Source organism: Maniola hyperantus, chromosome 28 (assembly GCF_902806685.2).
Source record: "Maniola hyperantus chromosome 28, iAphHyp1.2, whole genome shotgun sequence".
Classification (NCBI taxonomy): Eukaryota; Metazoa; Arthropoda; class Insecta; order Lepidoptera; family Nymphalidae; genus Maniola; species Maniola hyperantus.
In genome coordinates, this window is record NC_048563.1 from 220,962 (window position 1) to 238,827 (window position 17,866).

General features: G+C 39.3%; 3 protein-coding genes across 6 annotated transcripts in view; 1 reads left to right on the top strand and 2 right to left on the bottom strand.

The window, feature by feature from the left end:
- The window catches only part of alpha-Cat (catenin alpha), an 89,541-nt gene that overhangs the window by 51,187 nt on the left and 20,488 nt on the right, over nt 1-17,866 (top strand). For 2 of the 4 annotated variants that reach the window (XM_069508351.1, XM_069508352.1), the window contains exons 16-17: nt 12,995-13,194; nt 17,741-17,813. In XM_069508351.1, the coding sequence (XP_069364452.1) occupies nt 12,995-13,194; nt 17,741-17,813 (273 nt within the window). Of the gene's footprint in view, nt 1-12,994; nt 13,195-14,875; nt 14,946-17,740; nt 17,814-17,866 lie in introns of all 4 variants that reach the window. The other 2 variants (XM_069508353.1, XM_069508354.1) reach the window with 2 other exon arrangements.
- LOC117995038 (esterase FE4-like) lies at nt 824-3,266 on the bottom strand. The gene is made up of 3 exons (XM_034983024.2): nt 3,068-3,266; nt 1,259-2,508; nt 824-1,023 (listed from the first exon to the last, which is right to left on the bottom strand). The coding sequence occupies exons 1-3, from the start codon at nt 3,242-3,244 to the stop codon at nt 834-836; spliced, it is 1,617 nt and encodes a 538-aa protein (XP_034838915.1). The 5' UTR covers nt 3,245-3,266; the 3' UTR covers nt 824-833.
- LOC117995037 (esterase FE4-like) lies at nt 5,067-7,805 on the bottom strand. Its single transcript, XM_034983021.2, has 3 exons — nt 7,606-7,805; nt 5,869-7,118; nt 5,067-5,266 (listed from the first exon to the last, which is right to left on the bottom strand). The coding sequence occupies exons 1-3, from the start codon at nt 7,780-7,782 to the stop codon at nt 5,077-5,079; spliced, it is 1,617 nt and encodes a 538-aa protein (XP_034838912.1). The 5' UTR covers nt 7,783-7,805; the 3' UTR covers nt 5,067-5,076.

A 17,866-nucleotide genomic window follows, 5' to 3' on the forward strand; every position in this document is an offset into this window, starting at 1 on the left:
AGAAATTCTATAATTCCACGCTTGGTACGTACTTATAACAATCAGTTCGCTGAGTTTGACTTATTTTACCTATCTAACAATAAATTTAAAAAGGAATTAAGAAACTATCATCGTAAAAAAAAAGTAGCTAACATCTAAATATGCATGCAATCACACACTCACACTTACACACACATACACACACGCACACACTCACACACACAAAAGCACACACGCATACACACACACACAAGCATACACACACACTGTTGTAATTTTATTATTGTATATACCTACATTTATTCTAAATCTATTCTGTTAAAAATAGTTTTAATTATAATTTTAAGTAATCTCTTTTGGGCTTCTGTTATAACTAGATTTAAATTTAAATAACAATTATGTATTTACGCTGTTGATTACTTTCAAATAAACAAAATAAAATAAAATAAAATATAACAAAAAATCGGTCAAGTGCGACTCGGACTTACACACGAAGGGTTCCGAACCATCGTATATGATATAACACTTTTTAGTTTTTCTGAATTATCATGGTGGCCTTTTAGATATTTTTATTATTTGTTTTTTTTAATAGAGATAACGAGCAGGCGGGTCAGCTGATGTTAAGTGATTACCGCCGCCCATGAAAATTTGCAGCACCAGAGGAACCGCCGAGTTAAAGTGCGCTCTATAGACTTCAGCCTTAGTAATGGGGTCCCAGTGTAACCCTCCGATGATATGAAAACAGGTTTTTATATCTGAGTGCTAATGACTGCCGATAATTCCGTAACTTGCTTTTATCGCCCTTATGTTCTGAGGTCATCAACAAGTAAATAAATAAATAAATCTTAAGCTATTTAATTCTCATTCAGTCCCCTCAGCTTCCCACGGTGGGTCTTGAAGAACAGCTTCCAGAACGCCAGCCTGTCCTTGAAGGGTCTCTTCTTCATCACCAACTCGGAGTCTATGCTCAGGTAGTTGACGGTGGTGTTGGTGACCGGCAGCCATCTCTGTTGCAGCAGCTCTGTTGTCTCTGGCGTAGGATCTCTGGAAGTAGAATTCAAAATTATTCAATTTGGGCCCTATTATCTCTTTCTGATTGACTGCCTGACTGATCAATCAAGCACAGCTCAAACTACCGGTAGAGAACAAATTAGGATGAAATTGTCTCATTTTGTCCGATGACGTCAAGATCTATGGAACAAATAGGACTTACCCCCACACAACGAGCTTGGGGTATAAGACTAAAGGGATTCGATAAACAATTTTATAATAATCTTACCCATATTTAACGAAATTCGTCCATAGAGTTGTAATCCTGTCAATCATTAGCTGGTCCTCATCCGACGGTGTTCCTTGACCTTCTGACATGTCAAACAGATACCCGAGCTCATCCCCATGAGCAACCCCTTCCAGACTTATATTTAACTTATTCTTGATATAATTCCTCCCTCCCTCATAGGAAAATAGATATTGGTAAATATTCCCGGCTCTGTTCTCAAGATACTTTCCTATACTCCCTTGTATAGGATAGTTGTAGTAGAAATCTGATTCGAAATCTATTATATCTGACCTCACATCTTCAGTCAACTCCTCGTCTCCTATGTAAAAGTTTCTAACGATTTCGATATCTTCTTCAAGATCTTCATCTATGTTAAAAGTTTGTGCTATAGTGTCTTTGAAATAGTTTGAATCTTTAAAATAATCGTTAGGTTTATTGCTATCTTGTAGCAAAGCTTCCCTGTTGTTGTATCCAACTAAAATAGGCATTCCTCTGATTTTCGGTATGTCAAGATTTACTGGATGTTTAGTTATAATGCTTTCTGTATTTTCAATTTGTTTCTCGACGCAAGCTCTTAAATTAAGCGATAGTTCAGAGTATGCTCCTATTAACAATTTTGGATCAGCTTGTTTTATAAAATTCAGTGCTTCAGTCACATCGTCTGTTGTAAAACCTAGTTTATCAGCTATTTGTAATGCTGGTGTCACATCAACGTCGTGAATGCCGTTCGGTTTCAACATAGTACCACTTTGGAGTATAGCCTTGTTGTATAACTTCTCTCGTTTGGATATAAGATGTAATTCAACCGAAGCGGCTCCTGCACTTTCACCCATTATAGTTATTTTGTTACCATCACCTCCGAACGAAGCTATATTATCCTTGATCCATCTCAAAGCGAGGAGCTGGTCTTTTATACCTTGGTTCCCGGGGACTTCTTCCGTCCCCAAACATAGGAAACCGTACGGACCGAGTCTATAGTTCAACTGAACTACAACCACATCGTGTTTGACCAAATGTTTGGGGCCGTAGTGGGTTCTTGATGTATAACCAGTGTTGAAGGCACCGCCGTGTATGTAAACCAACACAGCCAATCTGTTTCTTGATGAAGCGTTGGCTGGCACGTATATGTTGAGACGCAGACAGTCCAATGTGCCAATGACGTCGTTGGTGAAGTCTTGAACTTGAGGACATATGGCAGAGTCATCGTTTGCTTCGTAGATATCGTCGAATTGTGCATGCGGGATCGAGACCTGAATTAGAATATTAATGTCACTCACTTCAGTCAGTATTTAAAAATACATAATTATGATTTTTTCAAAACAATGTGGCTAATTCCATTGTACACAATCTCTAAACTAAACTAAAACGACACGTCTAAATCTATTGCTATCCCTTTCATAATGTTGCTTGCGGAAGAGGATAGCACTAGATTTAGACCTGTTAATTTAGTTTAGTTTAGAGATTGTGTACAAGAGAATCGGCCCCAATGTCGTCAATCGAAAATTCGAGCCCTATAAAATATGAAACGCCTTTACTGCATCAGTTTTCGCCTCCAATTTTAATATGAGTACCATAAAGTCGAGAGTGAATAGACAATCTTCCAGGCAAGCGCGCTCCATCTTGGGCTGCATCATCACTTGCCACCAGGTCTGATTGCAGTCTATAAATTTAATTAAAAAATTGCTTGTAACTCATTGCACATAACTTTCAAAAGTTAGAGGTGCGTGCCCGGGTTCGAACTCTCGAATAGGAGGCGGCCGTCTTGACCACTAGGCTATCACGGCTTAAAAAGAAAAAAACTATACTTACTCCGAAAGGGTTATTCTCATCCACCTGTCCATAAGGTATACCAAGGAACATGTAATAGTCCCCATCTTCTCCCCTTTGGCCCCTTATTAGACCTTGATTGGTCTGAACCAGGGGGTCCAAACGTTCTCTGCCCTCACTTATACCAACCAATAAGACTAGGTAAAGTGTCACCCACATCTTTTGTTTACTAAAACCTAAACTATTAAATCTCTACAATAAATACTAGCTGATTATATTACTAAGGTTTTGTTTGTTTGTTTCATGCACCTGAAAATTAAGTACTGTAATTGGACTGACTTTATGTTAATAAAAATTAGGTACTATAATTGGACTGACTTTATGTTAATAAAAATTAAGTACTGTAATTGGACTGACTTTATGTTAATAAAAATTAGGTACTATAATTGGACTGACTTTATGTTAATAAAAATTAAGTACTGTAATTGGACTGACTTTATGTTAATAAAAATTAAAGTAAATATCACGTCCACACTACGTTCACTTTTCCACAAACTAAACTGCAATGATAAAAGTAAGTTTGGTATGTTTTGGGTCAAAATGTACTCCAGATTAAGGAATCAAGATAAATAATATCTTGTTTTATACTCGAGTATTTGTTTTAGATACGGGATAATATTTCGCGTTTTTTGTTCGCAGCAACAAATAACATAAGTCTCTAATTTTATGTCGTACTAGCTTATGCTCGCGACTTCGTCCGCGTGGACTTCACAAATTTCAAAACCCCTATTTCACTCCCTAATAAGGGTTTGAATTTTCATAAATCCTTTTTTAGTAGATGCCTCCGTAATAATATCTATCCGTTCAGTAGTTTGAGCTGTGCGTTGATAGATCAGTCACTCAGTCAGTGAGTCACCTTTTCCTTTTATATATTTAGACTTATGACCTTATGCTCGCGACTTCGTCCGCGTCGACTACAAAAACCCAATTTCACCCCCTTAGAGGTTGAATTTTCAAAAATCCTTTCTTAGCGGATGTCTACGTCATAATAGCCATCTGCATGCTCATACAATGCACCATAGTACCTACATTTTTGTATTCTCAATGGTAGAATTTGTAAGATAGTGATGTAATTAATTGTGATAACTGATTCAAAACTAAAGCTACGAGGGTTCCAAACGCTGGTCTAAAGCGATTCTTGTTCTACAGTTGGCAACTTCTAAATGAACAAATGTTCTAAATGACGTGTTCTGGCAAGCGCAGTGTGGGACGACCTCCAACCCGCTGGACTGACGACCTTAAGAAGGTAGCAGAAAATTAGTGGATGAGGAAGGCAGAGGTTCGGGTGTGGTCAGTAGTAGCGCGCTCTTGAGAAGGCCGATGTCCACAGTAGTGGACGCAAACAGACTGATTGATTGATTGATTGAAATGAACAACTCTGACATTTTGAACTATTCGAATATAAACTCTGCGGTCCGGTCTCGATTATCCATCCGTATGTTTCCATAGCTTACGTAACGTCAAACAGATTACACACTTGCAATCTTCTGCATCTCAAGAGCTTTATCTCCGTTCCCACTGTCCTCTGTGGTGTCGGTGACGTGTTGATCAGTCGAGCCGCCTCGTGGGAGATTAGCTTAAGCCCGATAAGTCTCGGGAGCAAGTGGGTATACCTACTGAATATTAGGGTTTTTCCGATTGCCAACAAATTCCTGAAAAGCCGGCAACCGCATTGGTGGTTCCTCTGGTGTTCAAAATCAAAAATTGAAATCAAAATCATTAATTAAACATTAATTATTTATTAAAAATCAGTATCTCTTATTATAAATGCGAGTGTGTTTGTTGGTTTGTCCTTCAATCACGTCGCAACGGTGCAACGGATCGACGTGATTTTTTGCATGGGTATAGTTAAAGACTTGGTGAGTGACATAGGGTACTTTTTATCCCGGTAAATCCAAGACTTCCCACGGGATTTTCAAAACCCTAAATCCACGCGGACGAACTCGCGGGCATCAGCTAGTAAATAAATAAATAAATAAACATTAAGCTATTTAATTCTCATTCAGTCCCCTTAGTCTCCCACGGTTGGTCTTAAAGAACAGCTTCCAGAACGCCAGCCTGTCCTTGAAGGGTCTCTTCTTCATCACCAACTCGGAGTCTATGCTCAGGTAGTTGACGGTGGTGTTGGTGACCGGCAGCCATCTCTGTTGCAGCAGCTCCGTTGTCTCTGGCGTAGGATCTCTGGAACGTAGACGTAGTAAAGTCAAAATCATTCAATTTTGGCCCTGTTGTCTATTTCGATCGTTGAAACTGTTGAAAGTAATCCTAATAATCCTAATCTAAATATATAAAAGCGAAATACCACTCACTCACTCACTGACCTGACTAATCACGAAATCTCGAACTATAAAGCCTACAAACAACAACTACGAACAAATTAGGATGAAATTGTCTCATTTTGTCCGATGACGTCAAGATCTATGGAACAAATGGGACTTACCCCCACACAACGAGCTTGGGGTATAAGATTCAATGGATTCGATAAAGAATTTTATAATAATGTTGTTGCACTTGCAGTTGCCGCCTTTATGACCCGGCGTCTCGTGATAATCGGGAAGTATTTACGAACACGACCGAAACACTGTCTCGAAAAACGATCTTTCTAATGGCCTGCGAGTGTTTTGCACTTTGGCTCAGACGGTCAGACGGTCAGGTCGTGTTATATCAGTTTGTTAAATTACACTTAATTAATTTAGTGTGGTGGTAAGATTTACAAGGGCTATATTTGTTTGTACTGAAATCTTTATTTAATTTCACTTGTGGTATGTTCATAATAATCTTACCCATATTTAACGAAGTTCGTCCACAGAGTAGTCATCCTGTCAAACATTAGCTGGTCACCATCCGACGGTGTTCCTTGATCTACTGACATGTCAAACAGATACCCGAGCTCATCACCATGAGCAGCCCCTTCCAGACTTATATTGAACTTATTCTTGATATAATTCCTCCCTCCCTCATAGGAAAATAGATATTGGTAAACATTCCCGGCTCTGTTCTCAAGATACTTTCCTATACTCCCTTGTATAGGATAGTTGTAGTAGAAATCTGATTCGAAATCTATTATATCTGACCTCACATCTTCAGTCAACTCCTCGTCTCCTATGTAAAAGTTTCTAACGATTTCGATATCTTCTTCAAGATCTTCATCTATATTAAAAGTCTGTGCTATAGTGTCTTTGAAATAGTTTGAATCTTTAAAATAATCGTTAGGTTTATTATGATCTATTAGCAAAGCTTCCCTGTTGTTGTATCCAACTAAAATAGGCATTCCTCTAATTTTTGGTATGTCAAGATTTACTGGATGTTCAGTTATAATGCTTTCTGTATTTTCTATTTGTTTTTCGACGCAAGCTCTTAAATTAAGCGATAGTTCAGAGTATGCTCCTATTAACAATTTTGGATCAGCTTGTTTTATAAAATTCAGTGCTTCAGTCACATCGTCTGTTGTAAAACCTAGTTTATCAGCTATTTGTAATGCTGGTGTCACATCAGCGTCGTGAATACCGTTCGGTTTTATCATAGTACCACTTTGGAGTATAGCCTTGTTGTATAACTTCTCTTGTTTGGACAGAAGGTGTAATTCAACTGAAGCGGCTCCTGCACTTTCACCCATTAATGTTATTTTGTTACCATCACCTCCGAACGAAGCTATATTATCCTTGATCCATCTCAAAGCGAGGAGCTGGTCTTTTATACCTTGGTTCCCGGGGACTTCTTCCGTCCCCAAACATAGAAAACCGTACGGACCGAGTCTATAATTTATTTGTACTACAACGACATCATGTTTGACCAAATGTTTAGGGCCATAGTAAGTTCTTGATGCATAACCAGTGTCGAAGGAACTTCCGTGAATATACACCAATACAGCCAACCTGTTTCTCGATGAAGCCTTGGCCGGCACGTATATGTTAAGATGCAGACAGTCCAATGTGCCAATCACGTCGTTGGTGTAGTGTCGAATTTGAGGACATACGGAGAAGTCGTCGTTTGCTTCATAGATATCGTCGAATTTTAGATGTGGAGTCGAGACCTGAAAATTGTGTTGATTATTAACTTAATTACAAAATAACTGTCAGAATTTAAAAATACATAATTATGATTTTTCCGAAACAATTTCTGTCTGCCCCAGGTTGCCCCTGGGCCAGTGGTACTCATCAAGGTGGCCGCATTGCCAAGCTAAATGGCACCTTTGTGCCTAAGCCCCAGAGTGACTAGATGATGCCTGCGACTTCATTCGCGTGGATTTAGGTTTTTAGAAATCCTATGGGAACTCTTTTATTTTCCGGGATAAAAAGTAGCCATGTCCATCCCCGGAATGCAAGCTATATCTGTACCAAATTTCGCTAAAATCGGTTGAACGGGTGGGCCGTGAAAGGCTAGCAGACAAACAGACAGACACACTTTCGCATTATTATTAATATGGATTGTTTGGATAAGAAGACCGTCAAACTAAAGAAAACTATCATTATTATCATAAGTCTATCACGGCTTAAGAAGAAAAAGAAAACTATACTTACTCCAAAAGGGTTGTTCTCATCCACCTGTCCATAAGGTATACCAAGGAACATGTAATAGTCCCCGTCTTCCCCCCTCTGACCCCTTATTAGACCCTGATTGGTCTGAACCAAGGGGTCCAAACGTTCTCTACCTTCACTTATACCAACCAATAAAACTAGGCAGAGTGTCGCCCACATCTTTAGTTTGCTAAAAACTAAAATATTATATCTACACTAAATACCAGCTGAAATACTACTCTGATGACCAAAATGTATTACTTAAGGTTTTGTTTGTTTGTTTCATGCACCTGAAAATTAAGTACTGTAACTGGACTGACTTTATGTTTATAAAAATTAGGTACTATAATTGGACTGACTTTATGTTAATAAAAATTAAAGTAAATATCACGTCCAAACTATGTTCACTTTTCCACAAACTAAACTACAATGATAAAAGTAAGTTTGGTATGTTTTGGGTCAAAATGTACTCCAGATTAAGGAATCAAGATATTAAATATCTTATTTTTGTGTTACATACGGGACAATATTTCGCACTTTTAGTGCGCGTTTTTTGTTCGCAGCAACAAATAACACAAGTCTAATTTTATGTCGTACTAGCTTATGCTCGCGACTTCGTCCGCGTAGACTACACAAATTTCAAATCCCTATTTCAGCCCCGTAGGGATTGAATTTTCAAAAATCCTATCTTAGCAGATGCCTACGTCATAATAGCCATCTGCATGCCAAATTTTATACAATGCACCATAGTACCTACATTTTTGTATTCTCAATGGTTGAATTTGTAAGATAATGATGTAATTAATTGTGATAACTAATTCAAAACTAAAGCTACGAGGGTTCCAAACGCTGGTCTAAAGCGATTCTTGTTCTACAGTTGGCAACTTCTAAATGAACAAATGTTCTAAATGACGTGTTTTGGAGACCGCGTATCGGCAAGTGCAATGTGGAACGACGGCCAACTCGTTGGACTGAATGAGGAAGGCAGAGGATCGGGTGTGGTCAGTAGTAGCGCTCTCTTGGGAAGGCCTATGTCCAGCAGTGGACGCAAACAGACTGATTGATTGATTGAAATGAACTTTGACGTTTTGAACTATTCGAATATAAACTCTGCGTTCCCGTCCCGATTATCCCTCCGTATGTTTCCACACCTTACGTAAAGTCAAACAGATTCCACACTTGCAATCTTCTGCATCTCGAGAGCTTTATCTTTGTTCCCACCGTCCTCTGTGGTGTCGGTGACGTGTTGATCTGATCAGGCGAGCCGCCTCGTGGGAGATTAGCTTAAGCCCGATAAGCCTCAGGAGCGAGCAGGTAGTTTGCAGTACCTACTGGAAACTTCAAAGGGTTTTCCGTTGTACATGACTGCGAACAAATCCCTAAAAAGCCGGTGTGGTGTGGTATACAGTGGCGTGCAGGTCATAGAGGCATAAATGCACTGCTTACCCCAGTTGTAATAGCTTATGCATATTTTTCATTATGACCTGCCAGTAAACAGGTTCTCACCTAACTAATGCCTACCCTGGCTTCAAACCCTGTGCACGCCACTGGTGATATAGCCTTTACCTAGTTTAACTGTAGTATAGGCCTTAATTAATATATGTGTTTGAATTGAGAGGAGTCGAAGAATAAAGCCCAAACATAGTAGACGTGTTTGCTTTCCATACTCCCCCCGCACCCCTGTAATATGTACGAATTGTCAGTTTAAACGTAGCATGTTCATATTAGCTGTAACATAAAAATGCAACTCCTCAATATATCGAAGTAGGTTGCCTGCACATCGGATTGAAAGAGAGGTGATGCAAAATTATGTAGGTTAGGTCGTTAAGCAATAAGTTTAAAACAATAGTATGTAAGATTTCTTTATTAGTATTGTTAGTCCATAAGCGAGAGTAGATCATAAGCCGGCTCTCAGTAAACATCTTCCACCGTTGCCGCATTTAATTATTACCATACGGCCACAACATATCTCATGGCGACCCTTGCCAGTCGGTGCATGCCTAATCTAAGTGCGTGCACCGGCTGGGCACCGATCAAGAAGAAGACTACACAATTTTCTAAAGAATATCAATATTCAAGACTCAGCTAGAACAAAAAGAAGAAACTAATTCCACGTCCTGTATTAAAAATCAAGAAACACTAATATCAAGAAATAAGCCAAAAAAAATGAATCCATAATGAACAGAAGACAATCTCAAGCTTCATTGATCGGCCCAGCATCATCGTGCGTCCAGGGTTATCCCGGCCACAACTAGGAGGTGTCCAGGGTATTCCCGGCCCAGTTCGAGGAGTCCAGGGTTTTCCCGGCCCACTAAGATGCAGTAAAGAAGAGGCGCAGACTCCAGACCTCCGGACCTGATGACCAAAACCAGTCCTGACGACGACGGCGACTACACGGCGGTCACGAAATTGATTGATAAAATGCGTCGCTAATAGTTAAAGTAAGTGCAATTTATCTCTCGTAATGGGCAAATAGGTAGAATGTGTAGGTATTGTAATTATTTTTTTGGGTAGATAATTTAATTTTGTACGTATAGGTTAGGAGAATATTGGTAATTTTTTTAATAATAAATAATACTTGCTCCACTATCTACTAATAAGTTCCGTTCGTGCTTTATTTGTAAGATTTTACATAGTGTGTAGGATAGTTTAAACTAATAATAGATAATAATTAATAAATGAATAAGTAGGTAGGTACTTACTTCTTTCGTAAATATTCGGTGTTAAAATCGAAATATAATAATTCAGAGAATTATAACGGTGTCATCGCGTGGTCAACGACACACGCGTACCCGAACATTTTGTATTGTTATACGAGACAATGGTTTTGCTCGAGATGCAATTTGCAAATACAAGGAAATTAATATGAAATAAGGAGAATTTTTTCCCCTACAGACGTTTTTCGTCTAGTTTCGTGCAAGTTTTGACGATATAAGACTATACCCGGCTTTGACAAATTAGGACTCTGCAAACCAAAGGCTTGATCACCCTTCGGTTGTAGAAGTGCTAGGTATAAAATATACAATTATTTATTTTGGATTGAGACATACTGACGTAGGAAGATGATTGTTATTTATTTGTTTGAACGCGATGTTTTGCGCATATTTAGTACCTCCTCATTCAACTATATATTTGTCTAGACTCTTGATCATTATCTACCGCGCTGGTGTTAGTGAAAGACCTAGAATTTTTATGAAAAGTTGAATGTTATTGAAATACTTATTGAAAGAAATAAGTTTGATGAAGACTATAAGTCTTATGAAAAATGCTTGCAAGCATGTTATGTTAAATATTTATTAGGAGAGTACGCGCCGCGTTTGTTGATTTGTTTATTTATTTGTATTATGTGAAGAAGTAACTTGAAAGGAAGATGAAGACTAGGAGAGATTTATTTTGACTGTCCAGGAAATATAAATACCTGAGAATGAGATGTTCAATAATAGGTAATCTTGTAGGTTATGGAATAGAAACCTTATACTTACTGTTTTGCGACGATGCTACGACAGCAGCTGTATACTGATGATGAGGACGATTTGATAGGTCAAAGAATCTTTTGAAGTCGATTTGTGAAATCGATATCTCAGCTTCTACATATCTCATGGCCATGAACTCGATACCTCAGCTATATCTAATACCTATGATGGTATTTTGAGATTATTTTATTATGATGAGATTTTTCGAAACTTTTGTAAAAGTTAAATCCTTGACTGCACTTATTAGGTTACGATTTTTCTATTTATAAGTAAGGTTGAAAGTATGCCCATACGAAGTAAGAGATAAGATAAATTGCACTTGAGCACAGGAAGTAACGATAAAAAAAAATGTTTTCCTTACATAATTTAATTTTATTTAGCATTAGATTTTATTTTTGTGATTGTCATCATCTTTCCTTCTGATTCGATGTAGCGTCTAACATTTTTTTTTCTTTTAAGGGGAGGGGTAACCGCATACATTTTCAGGGGAGTTGTAATATGTACGAATTGTCAGTTTAAACGTAGCATGTTCATATTAGCTGTAACATAAAAATGCAACTCCTCAATATATCGAAGTAGGTTGCCTGCACATCGGATTGAAAGAGAGGTGATGCAAAATTATGTAGGTTAGGTCGTTAAGCAATAAGTTTAAAACAATAGTATGTAAGATTTCTTTATTAGTATTGTTAGTCCATAAGCGAGAGTAGATCATAAGCCGGCTCTCAGTAAACATCTTCCACCGTTGCCGCATTTAATTATTACCATACGGCCACAACATATCTCACCCCGCACACCTCACCGGCAACGTATCGGATGGTTCCTCTGGTCTCTACAGCTGGCCCTGTTGTCGATTCTGAAGTCATCGTCAAAATCGATGGTTTGATCACGATGGTTTGATCACGATGGTTTGATCACGATGGTTTAGGATGTTCTGTAAAGCAAGTTGCTGGCCGTGATCTTTACACCGCAGACCTTGGGAATGAGTTATAACATAACTAGCGAGCCGCCCCGGCTTCGCATGGGTGCAATGTACATACTAATGTGGTGTCATTGAGGTGTATTTGCCTCAGAAACTCTCAAATGAGAGGATTTTTTTTCGACCTAATTCACATTATTTCAATTTTTTCTAGGGATCTCTAATTTTTTGAGAACCCTTCCTCCTAAACCTATATATATACCTAAAACCTTCCTCTAGGAGATATAAACCTTCCTCTTGAATCACTCTATCTATTGGTGAAAACCGCATTAAAATCCGTTGCGTAGTTTAAAAGATCTACGCGTTCATACATACAGACAGCGGGAGGCGACTTATTTTATACTATGTAGAGATACTGCCTGAGGTTAATTTATTTTTAACGTCTATGTAAAACCCATGAATATTAATTTTGGAAACAAATGGTAATTCTGTGGCCGTTTGTTTTCAATATCACACTTATGTTGGTCAAAGTCAATCGGTTTTATGACGAGCAATGACCTTTGTGGAGCCTAAAGTACGCGACAGATCAAGATGGCAATCGGAGTATGAGGCGGGGGCTGTGCGGGTGTGCGGAGCGTCCCGCGTCCCCACCCCGATTGTCATGTAGACCTGTCGCATACTATATCTGGTGGGAGGCTTCGGCCGTGGCTAGTTACCACCCTACCGGCAAAGCCGTGCCGCCAAGCGATTTAACGTTCCGGTACGATGCCGTGTAGAAACCAAAGGGGTATGGGTTTAATAAAAAAACTGCCATACCCCTTCCAGGTTAGCCCGCTATCATCTTAGACTGCATCTTCACTTACCACCAGGTGAGATTGCAGTCAAGCGCTAACTTGTACCTGAATAAAAAAAAAAAAAAAAAAACACGTTTACGATTAGTCTCTCTAAATGTTATTGTTGAAAATCAAAATCAAAATCAAAATAAACCCTTGTGTTGTTCCAGTGATGTCGAAGTTCGCGGTGCGCGTGGACGCCGCCGTGTCGGCGCTGGGCGGCGGCGGCGGCGGCGGCGGCGGCGGCGGCGGCGGCGGCGGCGGCGGCGGCGGCGCGGGCGCCGGCCTCGACGAGAACGACTTCATCGACGCCTCGCGCCTCGTCTACGACGCCGTCCGCGAGATACGCCGCGCCGTGCTCATGAACAGGGTATGTGACCCCAAGCACAGGGGGATTCTGGAAACTTTACCCCTCAACCCCGTTTACAGACCCCATTGTCAATGGTTAAACACAGAGTTCAAAGCCAGGGACGGCGTGAATTTGGTAGGTGCCAGGACTGGCAAATCATAAAGAGCATTGAGCTATTTCAACTAAGATAGGCAGTGTTTTTATGTCTCTATGAGCTGCACGCCCATTGCGTTCTGTTTTATCTATGCGTTAGGTTCCTCTGCTCTTAAAAATCCACTTTTGAGAGAATAATAGACACCTCGCGTCTCGTCTATGACGCCATGAGGGAAATACGGCGCGTCGTGCTCCGTATTTCCCCCCGAGAGCACATGGGGTTTCTGGAAATGTTACCCCTAAACTCCTTTTACAGTTCCCATGTCCAATGGCGTTCATAGGATTTAAAATCAGGATAGGATTAATTAAATAGGGTCCTATTTACTGATAGGACAAAGAATATCGAGTATTGAGCTATTAACCGGGGTAAGCAACTAAGCAGTTCCTTTATGCCTCTGCGAGCTGCACGCCCATTGCGTTTTGTTGTTTCTATGTACCCTAATTTGGCGGATTTAGAAGAGTTAGGTTTCCCTGCTCTTCGAGTTTCACTTTTGAAAGAATCAAGCCCTTGCTCTATGTCTATGACGCCGTCAAGGAGATACGCCGCGCCGTGCTCATGAACAGGGTATGTGACCCCAAGCACAGGGGGATTCTGGAAATTTACCCCTAAACCCCTTTTACAGACCCCATTGTCAATGGTTAAACACAGAGTTCAAAGCCAGGGACGGCGTGAATTTGGTAGGTGCCAGGACTGGCAAATCATAGAGAAGAGCATTGAGCTATTTCAACTAAGATAGGCAGTGCTTTTATGTCTCTATAAGCTGCACGCCCATTGCGTTCTGTTTTTTCTATGCGCTAGGTTCCTCTGCTCTTAAAAATCCACTTTTGAGAGAATAATAGACACCTCGCGTCTCGTCTATGACGCCATGAGGGAAATACGGCGCGTCGTGCTCCGTATTTCCCCCCGAGAGCACATGGGGTTTCTGGAAATGTTACCCCTAAACTCCTTTTACAGTTCCCGTGTCCAATGGCGTTCATAGGATTTAAAATCAGGATAGGCTTAATTAAGTAGTCTTATTTACTGATAGGACAAAGAATATCGGCCATCTAGCTATTTCAACCGGGGTAAGCAATGCCTTTATGCCCCTATGAACTGTCGTTGCGTATTGTTCTCTCTATATGTACCCTTATTTACCGGCTTTAGGAGAGTTAGGTTCCCCTACTCTTTGAGCTCCACAAGTCTACTGAGTAAATTGAGGACTGGGGAATGAATTAATGATTTATTTATTGAATAAAATGCAAGTACACCCACCACATTACATTTCTGACTATGCGTCGTTTTTCTTTTTGGCATTTTTCTTTCTCAGAACTCAGAAGGGACGGTTCATTTATTTCAAAGGATTTTTTTTCCTCGCTATAATATAACTTGTATATTTTATCCTTCTAACAAATCCTGGAAATTTTGGAATGGTAACCAAAAAACTTAGGAACAACTTTTCTATTTCTGGGTATGTCTGGACTTGTATACCGAATTACAATAGAAACAGTTATACGTATTAGGGTACGTTATTATTTTGGATTTTTAGTAAAAAAAATGCAAAATGTGTAGGACGAAGAGGAATTGGACCCTGAAGACGTGGAACTGGACGAGCACTACACCTTGGAGACGAGGAGCAAATGTGAGCACCACATACTATATGTTGGCTCACACGACGTATATGTTGGCATGATTGTCCGTCCCATGTGTGTTCATAGGCTGTAGGGTTGGTAGGTCATAGGTCATAGGTCATAGGTGAATGTGGTAGATTGGAAATGGCGTAAATATAGTGTACAGCACCCGGCAGAAAATATTGTACATCGACCTTTAGAAAGAGATAGCGGTTTCGTAGAGCGTTGTCTCTGTCGTTGACACCGACAAAACTTCACATAAGTATGAGTGATAGAAAAAAACGCTCTACGAAGCCGAAATCTCTTTCTAATAGTCGATGTACAATATTTCCTGCCAGCCTTGGTATGTTAGAATTGCTGAGGTGAAAATTTTCAACAATGATTTGAAAAGCAGAGATTTGCATTTTAATTCCTTTAAAAATAGTTGTATTCTGAGCATTGGCAATGTAATAATATTTGTATTCTGAGTATTGGCAATGTAATAATATTTGTATTCTGAACATTGGCAATGTAATAATATTTGTATTCTGAGCATTGGCAATGTAATAATATTTGGTCGTGAAGCACTAAATCGGCTTGTACACCTTCAAAAATTATATGGTATGAAATACATAAATACATTTTATTATTGTTATATAAGTTTGTTGTATAACATTGCAAAATCACAAGTTGTGTTTGTCAACAAATTTTCAGATTCTTTGGTTAATATTGTCATATTTAAATACTAATTACAAAACCTACTAACTTCACTGTCAGTCTTAACTTCATTATATATTACTACTAGATAATGCCCGCGATTTCGTCCGCGTGGATTTAGGTTTTTGATTTACCGGGATAAAAAGTAGTCTTGCCCGGGATGTAAGCTAACTACCAAATTTCATCAAAATCGGTTAAACTGTTGAGCCGTGAAAAGCTAGCAGACAGACAGACATATAATATTAGTATGAATTATATTTGTAAGTGAAGTTAGCGAGAGGTGTCAAGCAGTGTCCATGAAGTAAGTATAAAGTTGAACATTTTCCGAGCGGTTTTGTAGATCTTCAGGAACCTAAAATTCAAGATCCTTTTTTAAAAAACTACGAGGCTTAGCTATATTATGTTAACGCTGTTTCCAAGCACGTCTCTAGCGAATCATTGTACTAGGTGTCATTAATGATTATTTTGGGAGTCTCAAGGCATGATTGTGTCGGTCTAATAATTAATTTTGGACATTCGCATGTAATCGATGGGATTTGTCTATAACTGTTTATTTTTTAATCATTTTTTTTACCATTTTGTGTTTGAACTCGTTAACATGAAAAATCAAAATGTAACACAGTTACATAATGTTTATCTTTATAAATTGTGTGTACAGTGCGACAAGGCTCTTTTGGCGCGTGGCGTAAATGGGAACTAACGTTGCCGTCAAGTGTCCCCTTTGTCCTTGTTTGAATATTCTAAGCCTTTGTTCTACAACAGCGCCCCCCTGTCAATGTCATTCAAGTGCCAAGAGAGCCGTGTCGCACTGTATCTTTGGTTTTTTATGTCAATGAATGTATTGTCCATGTCTAATTTGGTGTCGTTCATAAATAGGTTATACAGGTTGGTTCGTAGATAAAAATTAATTGCAAGAAAAACAAGAGCCCTTCAAGTGGAAAATGTTTAAAATTACTATTGAAAAGAGGAACCAGCAAATAAACTTGTTGGTTGATCTTTTAAAAAAATTCTAATAACAATATTAAATTTTTTGTGTAAACTACCAATTTGCAACGTAATATTATTCAAATTAAGATTTTTCCTTTATAAAAGCTATTGTGAGCCTAACATGTTAAATGGCAGTGCCGTTTTTATCATCATAATATTAGATTTTGATAAGTGTTTTTACCTACACTTCATGGAAATTTCTAAATAATTTTACATACACATCAAAAATTGCGGGCCGGCAGGATTCGAACCTACGTCTTCTGGGTTCGCGCCCGGCGCGCGACGCCTTGACCGCTAGGCCACGGTTCGCTTACTGCCAGTGACGAAACTTGTGATATAATATGTATGTTCACTCAGTACTGTACCCGTAGTACAAGATTTTACGTCTCACCAAACGAAACCAAATTCGAGAGTCGAAATACTTCCGCGTTACAGTAAAATGGACCTAAACAGCCTTGAATTGAAGTCAAATATTCACTGCCACACATTTTAATTTCGCAATGTTTCCGCTTGGAGCGCTGGCTGTAGAAGTGCAGACAAACTTGAGCTTTAAAACAAGGCACTTAAGATCCAGTTTACTGTAACGCGGAAGTATTTCGACTCTCGAATTTGGTTTGGTTTGGTGAGACGTAAAATCTTGTACTACGGGTACTGAAGCGACTGTTAGTGCCATCTAGTAGCGACACTTAATCATAATATTTCTCTCGGTCATAATGTTGGTCTCGGGAGAATGACTTTTATCGCTATATACCGTCAAGTCATTTTATCGAGATCGATGCTGTGTGGCGGTACATTTTGGCGTGGCGAGGTCCAACTCGTATGCAGAAATTGAAGCTGGTATACGCGGACATAATTATTTTATTTTAAAACTACCTACCTACATTAATAGTATGTATAGTATGTAAGTATAAGACTACAGAGGAACGTGCAGTGCTCAGACAAGCCGCCAAGCGCTTACGAGCACGAAGAAACCAATATTGTGTTTTTTCTGTTAGTGTGGAAAATAAAATAAATAAATAAATAAATAAATTTAGTTTATAAAAATAAGTCAATAACGAATCAGCCTGTATAGCCCCCATTGCATGTGTGTGTGTTGATGTGTGGTACCGCATGTGTTGTGTAGACAAGCGACGACCTCGACACCGACACGGAGTTCGAGCCCGTCGAAGACATGACCATGGAGACCAGGAGCCGATGTGAGTACCACCACCAGCTGCCAGCTGCCAGATCACTGTGCTCATATAATGAT